The sequence below is a fragment of the Hyla sarda genome, chromosome 5, assembly GCF_029499605.1.
Source record: "Hyla sarda isolate aHylSar1 chromosome 5, aHylSar1.hap1, whole genome shotgun sequence".
Lineage (NCBI taxonomy): Eukaryota > Metazoa > Chordata > Amphibia > Anura > Hylidae > Hyla > Hyla sarda.
In genome coordinates, this window is record NC_079193.1 from 209,057,312 (window position 1) to 209,077,540 (window position 20,229).

At 41.2% G+C, this 20,229-nt stretch overlaps 1 protein-coding gene across 1 annotated transcript in view; it reads right to left on the reverse strand.

Moving 5' to 3' along the window:
• Positions 1-461: 461 nt before the first annotated feature.
• The window catches only part of WRNIP1 (WRN helicase interacting protein 1), a 93,964-nt gene continuing 74,196 nt past the window's right edge, over positions 462-20,229 (reverse strand). The window contains exon 7 of the mRNA XM_056521037.1: positions 462-5,525. Within this exon, the coding sequence (XP_056377012.1) occupies positions 5,265-5,525 (261 nt within the window). The 3' untranslated portion in view covers positions 462-5,264. The remainder of the gene's footprint in view (positions 5,526-20,229) is intronic.

The following is a 20,229-nucleotide window of genomic DNA, read 5'->3' on the forward strand; positions in this document are numbered from 1 at the left end:
TCGTAATATTCTCGATTTATTTTCGTGTATGCAAAAATTAGCATATACGGAAATTAACATAAGCGAAAGTTCGCATATGCGAAAATGTGCATATGCAAATTTTCACATATGCGAAAATTCCCACAACGGTCTGACACAGTAGTATTAGAGCCTTCTTTACACCACTCAAGCTGGAAGCAGAAAGGGATGATCACTGTGATGTGTAAGAAAAAAAAAAAACAATATTCGTAATTACGAATACATAGTGCTATATTCGCGAATATGCGATATTCGCGAATAAAATTCCCATTGCGAATATTCGCGAGCAACACTAATCTGCAACTACAGGAAACGTTTGGTTGAAGTTATTGCTGCCAAAGGAGGTTCAACCAGTTATTAAATCCAAAGGGTCACATTTTTTTTCCACCTGCACTGTGAATGTTTACATGGTGTGTTCAATAAAAACCATGGCAATATTTAATTCTTTGTGTGTTTATTAGTTTAAGCAGACTGTGATTGTCTATTGTTGTGACTTTGATGAAGATCAGATCACATTTTATGACCAATTCATATAATTCTTGCAACTGTAACTCCAAAGAAGCAGTGGCACTCCAAATTGTGAACAAAAAAATTATCTTTATTCACTCCCAAGCAGTGCTTGTGAGTGAATATAGAGTATTTTTCTGTTCACAATTTGGAGTGCCACTGCTTCTTCTTTGGATATACTACAGAATCCCTGACCCGGATCAACAGCAGCACCCAGTTACATCTCTTTCTGGTGTGCTGCTTTCCTCGATTCACAATACAGTATACATATACATACACATAAACAGGGAAAACATTTTAATGTAATAACTATATAGATTCTTCTCCATTTCAGCACAGTTTCTAAGACAGGAGATGACTCAATAGTGCAAATGACATACCACACACAAAAAGGAAGCAGGTAGTAAAAGTTGGTGGTGCATGAACATGGTACTTGACTTTTTACAACAAATATACTACAATGTTTTTCCTATTTTGGTGCCAGAAGAAAAGTACACAGATTAGACCTGAAGGTGCTAGGTGTTAGTTTGTCTGCATATACAGATTAAGACAACATCATTCTATACAAAGAAATCATAACTTAGATACCGGACATTACCACAACAAGATTCCTGTCTATTAAGTATCCAATGCACTTTTAAATTCCTGGCATTATTTATTTCATTTTCTGTGCTAAAATGACCTGCTGGTTGGTAATTGTAATGTCCTCAGTGCTAAGGCAGAGGCAAAGAAAACATTTCCTATGATGCTACCTTTCACAGATATGGTCGAGATTCTGAAACTTTCTAAACAACAGCCCTACAAGCAAAATCAGCAGTTTTAATGTAATAAATATCAGGTCAGTAAAATGGATGTTCTATTTGTAATGGTGATTTTACAATCTTCTGTAATTTAGTGTGCATGCTCTACCAAGAGGGAAAAGGTTTCTTTATAAGCATTAACAGAGGCAATAAATTGGTTAAATTGGCAGGGTCATAAAATTTTTTTTGCTATTGCACTCCTTATGGTAAATAAAAAATCTTTCTAATGTACCGGTACTTTGTTTTAAAAAAAATTAGTTTTCTATGTTTTATTTCTGTTTAAAGCTGTCACTAGGTGACCGCTGGGACCCAGTAATCTCCTGTACGAGGCCCCAGCTCTCCCCGGGAGTGGCGCGCCACAGCTCCTGCACGAACCCCCAGTACAAGAGATTTCGGGGGGTCCCAGCAATCAGACCCCCTACGATTCAAAATGTTTACCCCTATCCTTTGTATCTCTCAAATAATGTGTATAGGGGATAACTTTTCCCCCATGATACTTCTCCTTTAGCTCTATGGAAAATTTGTAATTGGTACCAAACCTCACAAAAGATCAGCCCAAAAATAAGAAAAGAAAAATGAAGATTAAAGAAAAATAACCAGATAACTAATACAGATAAAGCCAATCCTTACAAATAAAAGAAAGCTGCTGAATGCTACAAAACTCTTAGGCTAGGTTCACATCACGATTGTGCCTCTGAGTCATGGATACATCGGGAAAATGTCAAAATGACATGTCAACAGGCATAGGCCCTATTCATTTCAATAGCCAGATCGTAGTCAGCTGCATTTGGTTAATTTCAAATTTTGACTCAGACTGAGAAACGCAGCTTGCAGCGGTTTTCAGTCAGAGACAAAACTCGGCAATATGACCCGAACAGTCACTAGCCAACACAGGCCATTGAAATAAATGGGGCCTGTATCTCTTCGGGCACTGATACGTTCGCATGTCATTTTGACATTTTCCCAATGTATCTGTTTATCGGAGGCATTAAATATGATGTGAATGAGGCCTTATACATATATTTCAGGGTTATGTACAGAACAGAAAGTATCCAAGAAAAATACAATGAAGCATCCCTTACCCAGTGTCGAAAGCACAGCTAGTCCTGACACAGGAAAAAAGCAGTACATAACATGAAATGCTACACTGTACTGTAGAGAGGCGCTAGTAGACACCTAATCAGCATAAGCAATAATATAAGTAATATAGGTGTTTTACTAGTTAGAGACTTACTTGTTTGGATCATCTAGCTATTATATGTGCAGTGGATCCGGACTGACTGTTGCAATTTACAATGATTTAGAAGAGACCACTATACGTTTAAAATGTTGTTATTTTCTCTGCTTTTATACTGTATACAATTACCTAATACAATATACATATGTCTTTTTAACATTCTTTATTTATCCTTTAGAATAGTAAGAAAACACAAATCACAGATTAACACATATTGAGATGCAAAGCAGGCCATTTTCTAATGACAAGAGTACAAATGTGAAAGCCGCCATTTCTGTGGACATTGTTAAAGAAACATTAATAACATTTGTATTCTGTTGATATTAAGTGCAAGTGAGTTGACACCATATAAACCATATTATTTATTTTTCACAAGGGAGATCTTATAGTTGTTAGAATCACTACATGTAATATTTGTATATAATGGAGTTAGTAAGTAACTAATTGGAAATACTCAGCATGCTGGAAGCACAAAATAACCACACATTTTCTGTGATAAAATGAAGCATTACCATTTGCTTTATTGGGCTCTGTCCTTTGGATCAACAACTATAATACTTGAGGAAACTCATGCTGTTACCGCAACCCTACTAACAGGACATTGTGCAAATGGCTCACAACTCAATATTGCATTTCATTTTTTTACTACAGCTGTGCAAGAAAATTTGAGCCATAAAATGGAGGTGAATGATACAACATATAGAAAGTATGTTGAATATATTTAATGACAGTTTAGGAATTAAAAATGAGGAAGATCTAATAGAAGTTCCAAGCATGCTTGTCATCACATTCACAAACAAATCTGGAGCAGGAACACACTCATCTGAATTATGTGTGGAATGTTAGAAAAACAAGCAGTGTATACAGTATCACTAACCAAACAAAGCCTAAAAGAAGCAGGCAATTTGAAAAAATATCAGCATTCAGGGGACAGACAGTACAAATCAGTTATACCTTTTCTATGTCACTGAAGAATCAAAATAACAATAAAAATAGGTATCAGCATTCTGTTCACTTCAGTGGAAGCTGAGCTGTAGAAGCCTGGCACAGCCACTACACATTGTACAGAGCCATGTGCTCCAGACTCTGTTCAATGTGTGCATCAAGGAGCAGCTGATCACAAGGGATGCCGGAGTTGGCCCCACTTATCAGATATTGATGGCCTATCATGAGGGTAGGCAGCAATCACAATAATAGTCACTCCATTTTAAAAACAAATTAAGAAAACAGAACACACAGAACTGAAATTGGGTCTGAAATTCTGACTTGAACACAGATTTGCCAGTCTACTAAATAATGAATAAAGAAATAGAACATTACGACTAATAATTACAGAGTTTATATGGCCATGAAGACGAATGTATAGAGTTGCATACATTGAGGGGGAGATTTATCAAAACCTGTCCAGAGGAAAAATTGCCCAGTTGTCCATAGCAACCAATCAGCTTGCTTCTTTCATTTTGCAGAGGCCTTGTTAGAAATGAAAGCAGCGAGCTGATTGGTTGCTATGGGCAACTGTTCCTCTGGACAGGTTTTAATTAATCACCCCAATAGTTTTTGAAGAGTACTTTTATACACAAAAACCCTTTTTACGGAAATATCTAAGATTCCCTTTCCTTTGAATGGGCTATACTACGATCCACTTCACTCAAGCTAAGATGTATTAAAATTTATGATTTCTGGGCGACCTGCTGATTACTAGAATAGAGGTTGAGAGGCTTCTATTTCAAAAGAGTTTAAATGGAGCAGTGGCCAAGCTTGTGGCCTGGTGCATCATCTAATGTCCACAAAACCGACAGGTCCCAGCAATCAGACACTTATTGACTATCTTGAATATGTGATAAATGTTTTTGTGAAATAATCTAATAAAATAAAACTGATTTATGTTACTACAGTGACCCCCCCCCCCCCCGACCTACGATAATTTCAACATGCCATGGCCTCTCAGAGGCCATCACATGTTGAAGGCAGCATCAACATATGATCCTTTTGTATGTCAGGGCCATCGCATAAACGGCTATCCGGCACCCCGTGTGCTCCGGTGATGGTCTCCTACCTGTCCTCGGGGCTCCGGAGCGTCCTCTTCGGGATCCCCTCCATCGCCGGTGCTCTTCATCGTCGTCATCACGTCGCCACGCGCGCCGTCCCGTCATGCAACAGGAGCGTGCGTAGTGACGTGATGACTGCGACGTGAGAGCGACATTCCCGGCCAGCAGAGACGTTCCGGAGCGGCGAGGACATCACCGGGACGCGACGACAGCGATGGAGGGCGATATCCAGGGCAGCGGTGACGGGTCCGGAGCAGCGGGGACAGGTGAGTACAACTTCCTATACTTTACATTGCACGGATCCCTCAACATACGATGGTTCATTTGGAACGGATTACCATCGTATGTTGACGGACCACTGTATATTAATATATATTTTTTTTAGGTTTTCAGTCTTTTTGAAGTTATATACATCTTTGCAATTAAGGCCAAATATGTGTGTAAATGTACAGTATGAAATTGACATTACAACATCTGTTTTTATAAAGAAACTTTCATTAAAACAACATAAGGCGCACTGACTCTGAACTGGTTGTCTTATAACCAGAGTCTTTTTCTTAGTTAGAAAATGTATGGCACAAGTATAGGTCTGACAAACAAAATAAAAAGCACTTGTTCACAGAACAAATATACAGTAGAATTGAGAGATTTATCTCAAACAAATTTAATTCCTTTTAATTCTGGAGGCAGATAGTCTTGATTGACAGGCTCCCTGTACATGGGGTTATACTTGTAGTCTTTTCCATAACCCAAATTCTTCATTAGCTTTGTTGGTGCATTCCGCAAGTGGAGGGGAACTGGTGGTAAAGGCCCCTTATAGTTTTTTAGGTGCTCCTTTACCTTGTTGTATGCACTATATGCTGCAATTGATTTTGGGGCACGTGCCAAATACATGACACATTGAGCCAGTATTACCTATAAGTTAAACACATAAAACAGAATTATTTAGGTACACAGTACGGTAAAGAAATATTTTACTATACGCTAAAAACTTTATTTTTTATTCTATCCTATAACCTTAGTTTTAAGTACAAAAACATATGCTGCAGTACGTACAATAAAACTTTAAGGGCAGGGGCACAACGGGCGCATCTGCAATGTATTTCACATTGCAGATGTGCCGACGGCAGTCACAGAGGAACTGGAGAGCAAGCTCTTGGCTGCGGCCGGGTAGCTCAGTGTGTCTGCTCGGAGTGGTGGATTTCCCGCTGTAGAATTCCACTGCTACGAGCGGACACACAGAGCTACCCAGCCGCAACCAGAAGCTCGCTAAGTAGTCCCTCTTCGACTGCAGTCGGCGCGTACGCTGCAGATGCCCCCCTGTTTCACCCTGTCCTAAATGGGTTTTCTGGGCTAATAGAATTGATGGCTCATCTAAATAAAAGCCATCAGTCATTGATCAGAACAATAGTAGAAGACGACAGGTGATTCAGCATATGGATAAATCTTCAGCATTTATTTCAATGTCTTAGAAACACAGAATCACACCAAAGTGCATACAGATAACGGCACCTGAACACCTTTTGAGTAAAATCCTCCTCTTTATCACAGATAACTACACCGGTGACGTCACTTCCTTAAGTACATACACACTGGTCAAGAGTTAGTATGTCATCAGAAACATGTGTGAATTAAATTAGTAATTAAAAGCAAAACATTACTAACATGCAGTTGCTGCAGGGATACCAGCAGTTTAAACTGCACTAGTTAGGTTTCATTATTAATCTTAACAATGCAAGATGATGTTCACTTAAAGCTAAGCTGCAGGCCACCACTACACAGTGAACTGAGCCATCTGCTCCAGATCACCAATGACACTAGCATCAGCAACAGCATAGCATTACTCAAGGTAAGCAATTTGACTAATGCATGTAAAAGTTCCTATGGGGATTTAAAAAGTTAGTGATATATATGTTTTTAACCCCTTAAGGACGCAGCCCATTTTGACCTTAAGGACGCAGCCGTTTTTTGCAAATCTGACCACTGTCACCTTAAGCATTAATAACTCTGGGATGCTTTAACTTATGAATTTGAATCGGAGATAGTTTTTTCGTGACATATCCTATTTTATGTTAGTGGTAAATTTTTGTCGACACTTGCATAATTTCTTGGTGAAAAAATCTAAAATTTCATGAAAAATTTGAAAATTTTGCATTTTTCGAATTATGAAGCTCTGCTTGTAAGGAAAGTGGACATTCCAAATAAATGATATGTTGATTCACATACACAATATGTCTAGTTTGTGTTTGCATCATAAAGTTGACATGTTTTTACTTTTTGAAGACATCATAGGGCTTTTTAGTTTAGCAGCAATTTTTCATGAAAATTTCAAAATCTGAATTTTTCAGGGACCAGTTCTGTTTCGAAGTGAATTTGAGGATCTTTATGTTAGAAATACTTTATAATGGACCCCATTATGAAAACTGCACCCCTTAACCCCTTAAGGACTCAGCCCATTTTGGCCTTAAGGACTCAGACAATTTAATTTTTACGTTTTCATTTTTTCCTCCTCGCCTTCTAAAAATCATAACTCTTTTATATTTTCATCCACAGACTAGTATGAGGGCTTGTTTTTTGCGCGACCAGTTGTCCTTTGTAATGACATCACTCATTATATCATAAAATGTATGGCGCAACCAAAAAACACTATTTTTGTGGGGAAATTAAAACGAAAAACGCAATTTTGCTAATTTTGGAAGGTTTTGTTTTCACGCCGTACAATTTCTGGTAAAAATGACGTGTGTTCTTTATTCTGAGGGTCAATACGATTAAAATGATACCCATTATTATATACTTTTATATTATTGTTGCGCTTAAAAAAAATCACAAACTTTTTAACCAAATTAGTACGTTTATAATCCCTTTATTTTGATGACCTATAACTTTTTTATTTTTCCGTATAAGCGGCGGTATGGGGGCTCATTTTTTGCGCCATGATCTGTACTTTTTTTTGATACCACATTTGTATATAAAAAACTTTTAATACATTTTTTATAATTTTTTTTTTATAATTTTTTTTAGGAATTTTGGACTTTTTAAATTTTTTTTCGTTCACGCCGTTCACCGTACGGGATCATTAACATTTTATTTTAATAGTTCGGACATTTACGCACGCGGCGATACCAAATATGTCTATAAAAAATGTTTTTTACGCTTTTTGGGGGTAAAATAGGAAAAAACGGACGTTTTACTTTTTTATTGGGGGAGGGGATTTTTCACTTTTTTTTTACTTTTACATTTTTTTTTACACTTGAATAGTCCCCATAGGGGACTATTCATAGCAATACCATGATTGCTAATACTGATCTGTTCTATGTATAGGACATAGAACAGATCAGTATTATCGGTCATCTTCTGCTCTGGTCTGCTCGATCACAGACCAGAGCAGGAGACGCCGGGAGCCGCATGGAGGAAGGTGAGGGGACCTCCGTGCGGCGTTATGAATGATCGGATCCCCGCAGCAGCGCTGCGGGCGATCCGATCGTTCATTTTAATCGCGAACTGCCGCAGATGCCGGGATCTGTATTGATCCCGGCACCTGAGGGGTTAATGGCGGACGCCCGCGAGATCGCGGGCGTCGGCCATTGCCGGCGGGTCCCTGGCTGCGATCAGCAGCCGGGATCAGCCGCGCATGACACGGGCATCGCTCCGATGCCCGCGGTTATGCTTAGGACGTAAATGTACGTCCTGGTGCGTTAAGTACCACCTCACCAGGACGTACATTTACGTCCTGCGTCCTTAAGGGGTTAAAGTATTCAAAATGACATTCAGAAAGTTTGTTAACCCTTTAGGGGTTTCACAGGAATAGCAGCAAAGTGGAGGAGAAAATTCAAAATCTTTATTTTTTACACTAACATGTTCTTTTTTTTCATTTTACAAAGGGTAATAGGTAAAAATGTCCCCCAAAATTTTTAACCCTATTTCTCTCGAGTAAGGAAATACCTCATATGTGGATGTAAAGTGTTCTGTGGGCGCAGTAGAGGGCTCAGAAGGGAAGGAGCGACAATGGGATTTTGGAGAGCGAATTTTGCTGAAATGGTTTTTGGGGGGCATGTCTCATTTAGGAAGCTCCCATGGTGCCAGAACAGAAAAAAAAAAAAACACATGGCACACTATTTGGGAAACTACACTCCTCAAGGAACGTAACAAGGAGTATGGTGAGCCGTAACATCCCACAGGCGTCTGATGAATTTTCACTATAGCTGGAAGTTTTTTCACTAAAATGCTGGTGCAACCCCAAATTTTTCTTTTTTACAAGAGGGGAAAGGAGAAAAAGACCCCCAAAATTTGTAACACAATTTCTTCTGAGTATGGAAATACCCCATATGTGGATGTAAAGTGCTCTGCAGGCGAACTACAATGCTCAGAAGAGAAGGAGCGCCATTGAGCTTTTGGAAAGAGAATTTGGTTGGAATGGAAGCCAGGGGCCATGTGCGTTTACAAAGCCCCTGTGCTACCAGAACAATGGACCCATGTGACCCCATTTTGGAAACTACACCCCTCACAATTTAATAAGGGGTGCAGTTGGCATTTACACCCCACTGGCGTTTGACAGATTTTTTGAACAGTGGGCTGTGCAAATGAATAATTACATTTGTCATTTTCAAGGACCACTGTTCCAAAAATCTGTCAGACACCTGTGGGGCGTAAATGTCACTGCACCCCTCATTACATTACATGAGGGGTTTAGTTTCCAAAATGAGGTCACATGTGGGGGGGGTCCATTGTAAACACACGTGGCCTGCAATTCCGGACAAATTTTCTCTTCAAAAGCCCAATGGCGCTCCCTCTCTTCTGAGCATTGTAGTGCGTCCGCAGAGCACTTTACATCCACATATGGGGTATGTTCTCACTCAGAAGAAATGGGGTTACAAATTTTGGGGGGCTCTTTCCTATTTTCCCTTGTGAAAATGAAAAATTTAGGGTAACAGTTAAATGTTTTTTTTTTTTCATTTTCCAATCCAACTTTAATGAAAATTCTTCAAACATCTGTGGGGTGTTAAGGCTCACTATACCCCTTGTTACATTCCGTGAGGGGTGTAGTTTCCAAAATGGGGTCACACGTGGGTATTTTTTTGCGTTTATTTAAGAACCGCTGTAAAATCAGCCACCCCTGTGCAAATCACCAATTTAGGCCTCAAATGTACACATATGGCGCTCTCACTCCTGAGCCTTGTTGTGCATCCGCAGAGCATTTTACGCCCACATAGTGGACAGAGCTGTCAGCAGAGAGCACTGTACTCGGGATGTCAGCAGAGAGCTCTGTGTTCCAAAAAAGAAAATAATTTCCTCTGTAGTATTCAGCAGCTAATAAGTACTGGAAGGATTAAGATTTTTTAATAGAAGTAATTTACAAATCTGTTTTACTTTCTGGCACCAGTTGATTAAAAAAAAAAAAAAAGTTTCTCACCGGAGTACCCTTTAACGACCACGGACATAAATGTACGTCCTGGTTTGGCGGTACTTCACGCACCAGGACAAGGCAGGGACCCGCCGGTAATGGCTGACATCCGTGATCGCGCGGATTTCTGCCATTAACCCCTCAGATGCCATGATCAGTACAGATCACGGCATCTGCGGCAATGCGCAAGTTAAAATAGATGATCGGATCGTCCCGCAGCGCTGCCGCGGCGATCCGGTCATCTGTAATGGCGGACGGAGGTCCCCTTACCTGCCTCCGTCCGTCTCCCGGCGTCTTCTGCTCTGGTCTGAGATCAAGCAGACTAGAGCAGAAGATCACCGATAATACTGATCAGTGCTATGACCTATGCATAGCACTGAACAGTATTAGCAATAAAATGATTGCTATAGATAGTCCCGTATGGGGACATAAAAAGTGTAAAAAAAAAAAAGTTGAAAAATGTAAAAAGAAAAAAAGTCAGTTTTCCCATTTTACCCCCAAAAAGCATACATTTTTTTTTATAAACATATTTGGTATCGCCGCGTGCGTAAATGTCCAAACTATCAAACTGAAATGTTAATGATCCTGTACAGTGAACGACGTAACAAATAAAAAAAAAAGTCCAAAAATGTAAAAAAGCTTTTTTTGTCCCATTTTATAAAAAAAAAAATAATTTATAAAAATGATCTAAAAGTTTTATATATGCAAATGTGGTATTGTTAAAAAAGTACAGATGACGGGGCAAAAAATGAGCCCTCATACCGCCCTATATACGTAAAAATTCAAAAGTTATAGGTGGTCAAAATAGGGCGATTTTAGATTACTGATTTTGTACAAAAAGATTTAGAATTTTTTTAAGTGGTCCAAAAATATAAAAAGTTTCTAGCCATGGGTATCATTTTAATTGTAAAATCAAAAGGGACGAAGAGGCGTCATGCACTCACCGCATAGAACCTGGTTAATCAGCTCCCATCTCGGGCTGCTCTTCCAGCAGGGACTTCAAAACGTTGTGGGGCGCTCAGAGGCGACTGCCGGCGGTTTCACGCATATGGATGCGCTTCATTCGGCCTAGTTTTACGTCATAGCGCTTGTGCGAATGAAATAGTGCAGCTGAAAGTCATGTGACCAACAGGTGAGCTCGCACCGGAACAAGTGATAGACAGAAAACATGGAAATTAAAAGTAGTGAGACATATAGAACATGAGAAATACTCTTTGAGGCTCATATCTGGTAAATATATCTATACTATAAACTACCTTAACAAGACCCACTTGTTTTATCTTTATAAGAAGGGGGATAGATCTAGCCGGTAATTTAACCCTAACGGGCCCTGTGCGTCTAAGCACAATATCCAGCGGACCTCCGCTTGTAATAGCGCCCGACGTCTATCACCACCATCCAGGTTACTAGGGGTTAAATCCAAACCTCCAAACTTGATACAAGAACAGTCACCATTATGAATCGTTTGCATATGAAGAAAAAACCTTGGAGAACATCCTCCTTTTCGTACCGAGTATAGACGTTCCCTTATTCTGAGCCTTAACTGTCTTTCCATCTTCCCTATATAAAATAGTTGACAGCTACATAACATGAAGCACACTACAAAAGTGCTGCGACAGGTAATCACATTTTTTATCATGTAGTTAAACCCTCCTATCCTACCTGATGCAGTATTAATATTAAGGGGACACTGAGGGCAGAACCCACTTTTCTTATTTCCTTTAGGACTAGCGGAACTGAGCCAAGTCTCTCTAGAATTATTCATCTTTAGATTTTTTCGTTTTTTCAAGTAGTCAGCTATGGTGTTATTCTTCTTGAAAGTCACTATCGGTCTAATTATCGCAATAGATGTAATATCGGGGTCAGCCATTAATAGCAACTGTTCCTTTCTTCTTGTATAGAAGACTTTCTTTATTCTTGACAGAAGCACGTGAATAGGCTTTAGGGAGGACCTGCTTCGGATATTGTCGTTGTCTAAACCTGTCTAATAATTCATCAGCTTGTCTAACATAGTCGGACTCTTTGCTGTTATTCCTCTTAAGACGAAGCAGTTGACTATAAGGAATTGCATTCTTTACATTCACAGGATGGGAACTCCTATAGTGTAGCAAAGCATTCTTAGCCACTGTCTTTCTAAATCCTTGGGCTTTTAATTGATTATTTTCCATGAACAATCGTAAATCTAGAAATTCTAAACTCTCTCCTCCAAAAACACTTGTGAATGCCATGTTCATAGTGTTCACATTTAAATAGGACACAAAGTCATTGAACCTCTCTTGTGCTCCATCCCAGACGATCAAAATGTCGACCATATACCTCCAAAACACTCTGGACTTGTGTGCCTTAGGTGACAAATACCAATTGGGGCCTTTGGGAGATGATGTATCAACCGCTCAGCCAATTTTAGATTTAATGTACCTAATTCCACATAGTATCTAAGGAATGATCTCAATTTATCTTTGATGCGTGCAGTGGGATTCATCTTTTTTATTTATTTATTTATTTATTTAAGTTTTACTATCTGCAAGATGTCGTTCTGCCTCCAGATCATACTGTAATTTTGACCACACTATAACACCCCACCCTTATCTGCTCTAGACACTACAAGATCTTCCCTGAAACGCAACCATTCTAACCCTTTAATATCCTCACTGGTTGAATTTCTAGACACTTGGGGGTAAATGAGAGCCTTCATATCCTTTTTAACAGCTTTAACAAATAAATTGGTGGGGCCCCCTGATGCTAGAGGGGGATTAAATGTAGATGGAGCTCCACCTGTGAAGCGTTCAGCACCCGGGACATTGGAACTCTCTTGGGGTAATTCACCAGCAGCTAATTCTGCTAAATGTCTGGCGAAACCCATGTCCTCGGTGCTTAAGCCTCCACCAGGAATAAAGCCCATAGGGCCAATAAGACAGGGACTCTCACTTTCATTTAAAGCTACAGGGTTCTTATTCGTACTGTGAGCAAATAATTTTGTTAAATTGATCTTACATACTGCCTTAAACAAATCTACCTCAAAAGACACAAGATCAAAACTATTCATAATGCCAAAATTGAGACCTTTCGCAAGCACGTTGATGGAGCTCTGGAGAACCACATTGGTCAGATTCTCCACCAGAGCCACACCTTCTACTCTCTACAGGTGACCCCTTTCTGTTTCGGAGGCCACCTTCCTCGAGGGGTATCTCTTTCTCCCCCCTCCTCGTCGTCCTTCTAAAGGAGGTGCCTAGATGTTACTACTACTAGGAGATGCCTCTTTGTTACCCCCATGAGGCACTTGTGTCGGACTCAGTCGTCCAAAAGTCCTGACTCCTCCTTCCTTTATTATTTCTTCTCCTAAAATTCCTGCCAGAATTTCTGTGTTTCGGTGTTTCTGTGTGTACTCCCATGCAAATACATTGGGGGAGATTTATCATTGCTTTTAGAGCATTTTTTTAGGTCAATGTTTAGGTGCAGTTCAGGAGCAAGCAGCATATTTTGAGACTTTTATGCGCCTTTTGATATATACAGTTTTACTCTGTCTGCCTACCCGTAGAACTTTTTCTTTCTGACCATGCAGTGGTCCCGTATTTATCATTTGCGACTTTTGTCAAAAATCGCTATTTTGTGCACAACGGTAAATTTTTAGGCGCAAAGCTACACATCTACCAGTAGGCGTGAGAATAATTTCTACCTTTCGCAATTCAACCTTTAACCCCTTCCCGCAGAATCCCCTCTATAGACGGCAAATTCTTTAGCGCATTCCACCATCTATAGACGGCATTCAGTTAACACTGGCGATGCGCGGCATGGCACGGGTTAACTGGCAGAAGTCCCGCTGTTACCAGCCCGATAGCCGATAATTGATACCGATATTCTGGTATAAAAGTTATTGTCTATTTCTCCCCCCCTCCGAAGCCGCTGCAGATCAAAGCGGGCGCTTTAAATCAATGAACTGCAGGGGCTTTAGCGGGGCCAGAGACCACCGCCGCCCGCTTCTCTCCCCCTGCCTGTCCTGGGGTCCTCCCAGTCCAACCACCACCGCCGCCGCCCCATTGCCTCCCCCATCCCCGGTTTTATAATTACCTGTTCCTGAGGCCCGGGGTTCCGCACTACTTCGCGCTCCGGTGGCGTCCTGAGGTGTCACTGTGCGCACTGACGGTGACGTCGCATTGAGGACGTCACTCGTCATTGCACTGCGCAGCGCGCAGGATGTCACAGGAGCCAAAAGTAGCGCGGACCCCGGGAACAGGTAATTATAAAACCGGGGATGGGGAGGTAATGGGGCAGCGGCAGCGGCATCAGGGGCAGTCACTAATCTTCGCTGCTGCTTCTAGGAGTTTCAAAACTACAAATTCCAGCATGCCCAGACAGCCTTTGGTGGTCTGGTCATGCTGGGAGTTGTAGTCTTGCAACATCTGGAGGGCCACAGTTTGGAGACCACTGTGCAGTGGTTTCCAATCTGTGCTCTTCCAGATGTTGCAAAATTAGAACTCTCAGCATACCCAGACAGTCCAGGCATGCTTGGAGTTGTAGTTCTGTAACATCTGGCCCTGCAGATGTTGCCAAACTACAACTTTCAGTATGCCTAGGCAGTCTGGGCATGCTTGGAGTTGAAGTTTTGCAACATCTGGAGGGCCACAGTTTGGAGACCACTACACAGTGTTCCCCAATCTGTTCCCCTCCAATTGTTGCAAAACTACAACTCCCAGCATGCCCTTCGGCTGTCTGGGCATGCTGGGAGTTGTAGTTTTGCAACAACTGGAGGCACACTGTCTGGGAAACATCTGTTTTCTAACTCAGTGTTTTCCAACCCGTGTGCCTCCAGCTGTTGTAAAACTATAACTCCCAGGATGCACTGACAGACCATGCATGCTGGGAGTTTTAGTTTTGCAACAGCTGGAGGCACAGGGGTTGGGAAACACTGAGTCATGTAACAAACTCTTTGTTTTGCAACCAGTGTGTCTCCAGCTGTTGCATAACTACAAGTCCCAGCATGCCCTTCTGTCACTGCATGCTGAGAATTGTAGTTTTGCAACAGCTGTAGGTTTGCCCGGCTATGCGCTGAGAAGTACTTGCTAGTGCATGGCCAGTATTTGTTGCCGCTTTTGCATACCAATGCTCAACCCATGGCGTACCCCTATGGGTACGTGTACCACGGGTTGAGAACCCAGGCCTCTGGCTGTTGGTCTGGCTCTTTTTTAGAAAAGGTTTAAGTTAGACAACTTCTCACACTAAAGGAGAGCTGCAACTTATTCATCATTACGCTGCGCATTATTTATGAATAAGGCGCACGCTAGTCAAAGTATAGACAAAAAAAATAAAAGGTGGAAATTTGATCTAACAGACATTTCTTGATAAAGCTCCTCCATTATCCGTATCATATTCACGTTTGTCTCTGACAAACTTGTCGCGTTTAATTTCTTTGATCTCAATTTGTAATAGAGCAATTTTTCTCCAGATTTTTGAGAAACTGGGAAGATCTTGTAGTGTCTAGAGCAGATAAGGGTGGGGGTGTTATAGTGTGGTCGAAATTACAGTACGATCTGGAGGCAGAACGACAACTTGCAGATAGTAAAACTTATGAAAAAATCAAGATGAATCCCACCACAGGCATCAAAGATAAACTGAGATCATTCCTAAGACATTATGTGGAATAAGGTACATTAAATCTAAAATTGGCTGAGTGGTTGATACCGTCATCTCCCAAAGACCCCAACTGGTATTTGTTACCTAAGGTACACAAGTCCCGAGCCCACCCCCCCTGGAAGACCTATAGTGGCGGGGGTGGGATCGGTGACCGAGTACTTGTCTGAATATGTCGATTGGGCACTGAGACCACTGCTGGTGTCCATCCCGACTTATTAAAAGGATACGGGTGACGTTCTTAGATTTGTGGAGGAGATTCAGTGGAAAGAGTCATGTTCTTGCCTCCGTTGATGTGGAGGCGCTGTACACCCGCATCCCACACGATGCGGGTGTACAGGCCATCCGCTGGGTACTCTCTCTGACAGATAAATCATTATGTTTTATTGAATTTATATGTGAAGCACTACACTTCATCCTCAACAATAATACCTTCAAGTTTAATAATCAATGGTTTCGACAATGTGAGGGTACAGCAATGGGGAGCCCCACTTCCTGTTCGTATGCAAATTTATTTCTCGCTGTTTTCAAACAGGAATATGTGTTCAGTACCTCCAATATGTTTGTGAGTCACATCCGAGCATTTTGGAGGTATATGGACGACATTTTGATCGTCTGGGAAGGAGCACAAGAGAGGTTCAATGACTTTGTGTCCTATTTAAATGTGAACACTATGAACATGGCATTCACGAGTGTTTTTGGAGGAGAGAGTTTAGAATTTCTAGATTTACGATTGTTTGTGGAAAATAATTAATTAAAAGCCCAAGGATTTAGAAAGACAGTGGCTAAAAATGCTTTGCTACACTATAGGAGTTCCCATCCAGTGAATGTAAAGAATGCATTTCCTTATAGTCAACTGCTTTGTTTTAAGAGGAATAACGGCAAAGAGTCCGACTATGTTAGACAAGCGGATTCATTATTAGACAGGTTAAGACAACGACAATATCCGAAGCAGGTCCTCTCTAAAGCCTATTCACGTGCTTCTGTAAAGAATAGAGAAAGTCTTCTATACAAGAAGAAAGGAACAGTTGCTAAGGACAATGAGTCAGAGAAGATTTGTTTTTGCTTTCAAAAACAGTCCCTTAAATGACACCATCAAGGCATCCATTATAAACAACTGGCATCTATTAATGGCTGACCCCGATATTACATCTATTGCGATAAATAGACCAATAGTGACTTTCAAGAAGAATAACACCATAGCCGACTACTTGAAAAAACGAAAAAATCTAAAGATGAATAATTCTAAAGAGACTTGGCTCAGTTCCTCTAGTCCTAAAGGAAATAAGGAATGTGGGTTCTGCCCTCTTGCCCCCTTAATATTTATACTGCATCAGATAGGATAGGAGGGTTTAACTACATGATAAAAAATTTGATTTCCTGTCGCATCACTTTTGTAGTGTACTTCATGTTATGTAGCTGTCAACTATTTTATATATGGAAGACGGAAAGACAGTTAAAGGGGTACTCCGCCCCTAGACATCTTATCCCCTATCCAAAGGATAGGGGATAAGATGTTAGATCACCGCGGTCCCGCTGATGGGGACCCCGGGGATCGCCGCTGCAGCACCCCACTATCATTACTGCTCAGAGCGAGATCGCTCTGCACGTAATGACGGGCAATACAGGGGCCGGAGCATCGTTACGTCACGGCTCCGCCCCCTCGTGATGTCACAGCCCGCCCCGTCAATACAAGTCTATAGGAGGGGGCGTGGCGGTCATCACGCCCCCTGTCATAGACTTGCATTAAAGGGACGGGTTGTGATGTCATGAGGGGCGGAGCCATGACGTCACACTGCTCCGGCCCCTGTATTGCCCGTCATTACGCACAGAGCGAACTCGCTCTGCGCAGTAATGATGGCGGGTGCCGCAGCGGCGATCCCCGGGGTCCCCAGCAGCGGGACCGCGGTGATCTAACATCTTATCCCCTATCCTTTGGATAGGGGATAAGATGCCAGGGGCGGAGTACCCCTTTAAGGCTCAGAATAAGGGAACGTCTATACTCCGTATGAACAGGAGGAGGTTCTCCAAGATTTGTTCTTCATATGCAAACGATTCATAATGGTGACTGTTCTTGTATCAAGTTTGGAGGTTTGGAATTAACCCCTCGTAACCTGGATGGTAGTGATAGACGTCGGGCGATATTACAAGCGGAGGCCCGCTGGATATTGCGCTTAGACGCACAGGGCCCGTTAGGGTTAAATGACCGTCTAGATCTATCCCCCTTCTTATAAAGACAAAACAAGTGGATCTTGTTAAGGTAGTTTATAATATATATATATATATATATATATATATATATATATATATATATATATATATATATATTTACCAGATATGAGCCTCGAAGAGTATTTCTCATGTTCTATGTCTCACTACTTTTAATTTCCATGTTTTCGGTCTATCACTTGCTCCGGTGTGAGCTCACCTGTTGGTCACATGACTTTCAGCTGCACTTTCATTCGCACAAGTGCCATGACGTAAAAAGAGGCTGGATGAAGCGCATCCATATGCGTGAAACCGCCGGCAGTCGCCTCTGAGCGCCGCACATAGTTTTGAAGTCCCTGCTGGAGGAGCAGCGCGAGATGGGAGCTGATTAACCAGGTTCTATGCGGTGAGTGCAGGACGCCTCTTCTTTTGTTTGGTTTTTCTATTATTGATTGCTGTTTACATTGTCCTAGCAACACCGCTACTGGAAACGGCTGGTTATCCTACCTGGATTGTTCGTGTCCATCTCGAGTAGCTGTGGGCTGAAGGTATCAGTGCCACTTAGTTTCTTTTTGATTGTATTGACCCACAGAATAAAGAACACGTCATTTTTACTGTAAAATGTACAGTGTGAAAACGAAACCCTCCAAAAATGTGCAAAATTGTGGTTTTCATTTACATTTCCTCCCTAAAAAAAAATTTGGGGGTTCGTCGTACATTTTATGGTAAAATGAGAGGTTTCATGACAAAGTACAATTGGTCACGCAAAAAACAAGCCCTTATATGGGTCTGTAGATGGAAATATAAAAGAGTTATGGATTTTAGAAGGCAAGGAGGAAAAAACGAAAACGCAAAAATAAAATTGGCCTTGTCCATAAGGTTAAAATGGGCTTGGTCCTTATGGGGTTAAGGCCAAAATGGGCTTGGCCCTTAAGGGGTTAAACAAAAAACCCGTCCCTCACAAATGGGGGTAGGTTAGGGTTAAATTAACTATCCTATATTTTTAGTGGACATATAAGTAACATGTGTACCAAGTTTCATGTTAATGTCTTTAGCCGTTTGGAAGTGATGCTGGAACATATATATATATATATATATATATATATATATATATATATATATATTTGTGAATAGTAAGACCGCACCGGGGACCACCCTACGTGCAAGTGGTTACCCAGGCTGCCAGCCCAGGATCAATGAACAGAAATTCCAACAATTCACCGCACAAGTAGGTCTAGGATCAGAATAAGCTGGTGGTTTTATTCCCCAAAAAATACAACGTTTCGGCAATAGCCTTTCTCAAGCATAGTGAATACAAAAACAATGCACCTTTATATATACATAGATCATTTTCTATTGGTTACAGCATAGGTGTTGCATATGTGCAAATTAGAGAGGAGTAAGGAAAATACCGGGTTGTTCCAGGTGCATACCGCAATGATGTGATGTAGTCAGGATGAAGTAAAATTTTCTTTATTTGGAGCCAACATCAGACGCGTTTCGAGGCTGCTGCCTCTTTTTCAATGAACAAAAGCTTCAATTGAAAAAGAGGCAGCAGCCTCGAAACGCGTCTGATGTTGGCTCCAAATAAAGAAAAGTTTACTTCATCCTGACTACATCACATCATTGCGGTATGCGCCTGGAACAACCCGGTATTTTCCTCACTCCTCTCTGAAGTTCCCGAGCTTGATTCCCGGGAGGCTGCTCCGCTGATCTGCTTTAACAAGCGCTGCATGGTGGTTGTGTCTGGCACACAACCCAGCCAGGTGAGCTCACATCTATACATGTGTACCTGCCATATGCTGAAATACCTAGTACAAACAAACTACCCTTAGAGGAAGCTCTGCTCTCCCCCTTTTTTCTACCCTCTACAGCCCATATGTGCAAATTAGTAATAAACCTCTAAAAACCATTCATTGGTGAGAAAACAGGTCAATTCATAAGGCATCCAGTTGGCATGACAACCAACCATGCATAATAAAATTGTTTTGTAAGATGTTTTTGTACACAGAACACTTTTTATATCATTATTTTATTATGCATGGTTGGTTGTAATGCCAACTGGATGCCTTATGGATTGACATGTTTTCTCACCAATGAATGGTTTTTAGAGGTGTGTTTATTACTAATTGCACATATGCAACACCTATGCTGTAACCAATAGAAAATAATCTGTGTATATATAAAGATGCATTGTTTTTGTATTCACTATGCTTGATAAAGGCTATGGCCGAAACGTTGCATTTTTTTGGGAATAAAACTAGAGATGAGCGAACTTACAGTAAATTCGATTCGTCACGAAATTCTCGGCTCGGCAGTTGATGAGGTATCCTGCATAAATTAGTTCAGCTTTCAGGTGCTCCGGTGGGCTGGAAAAGGTGG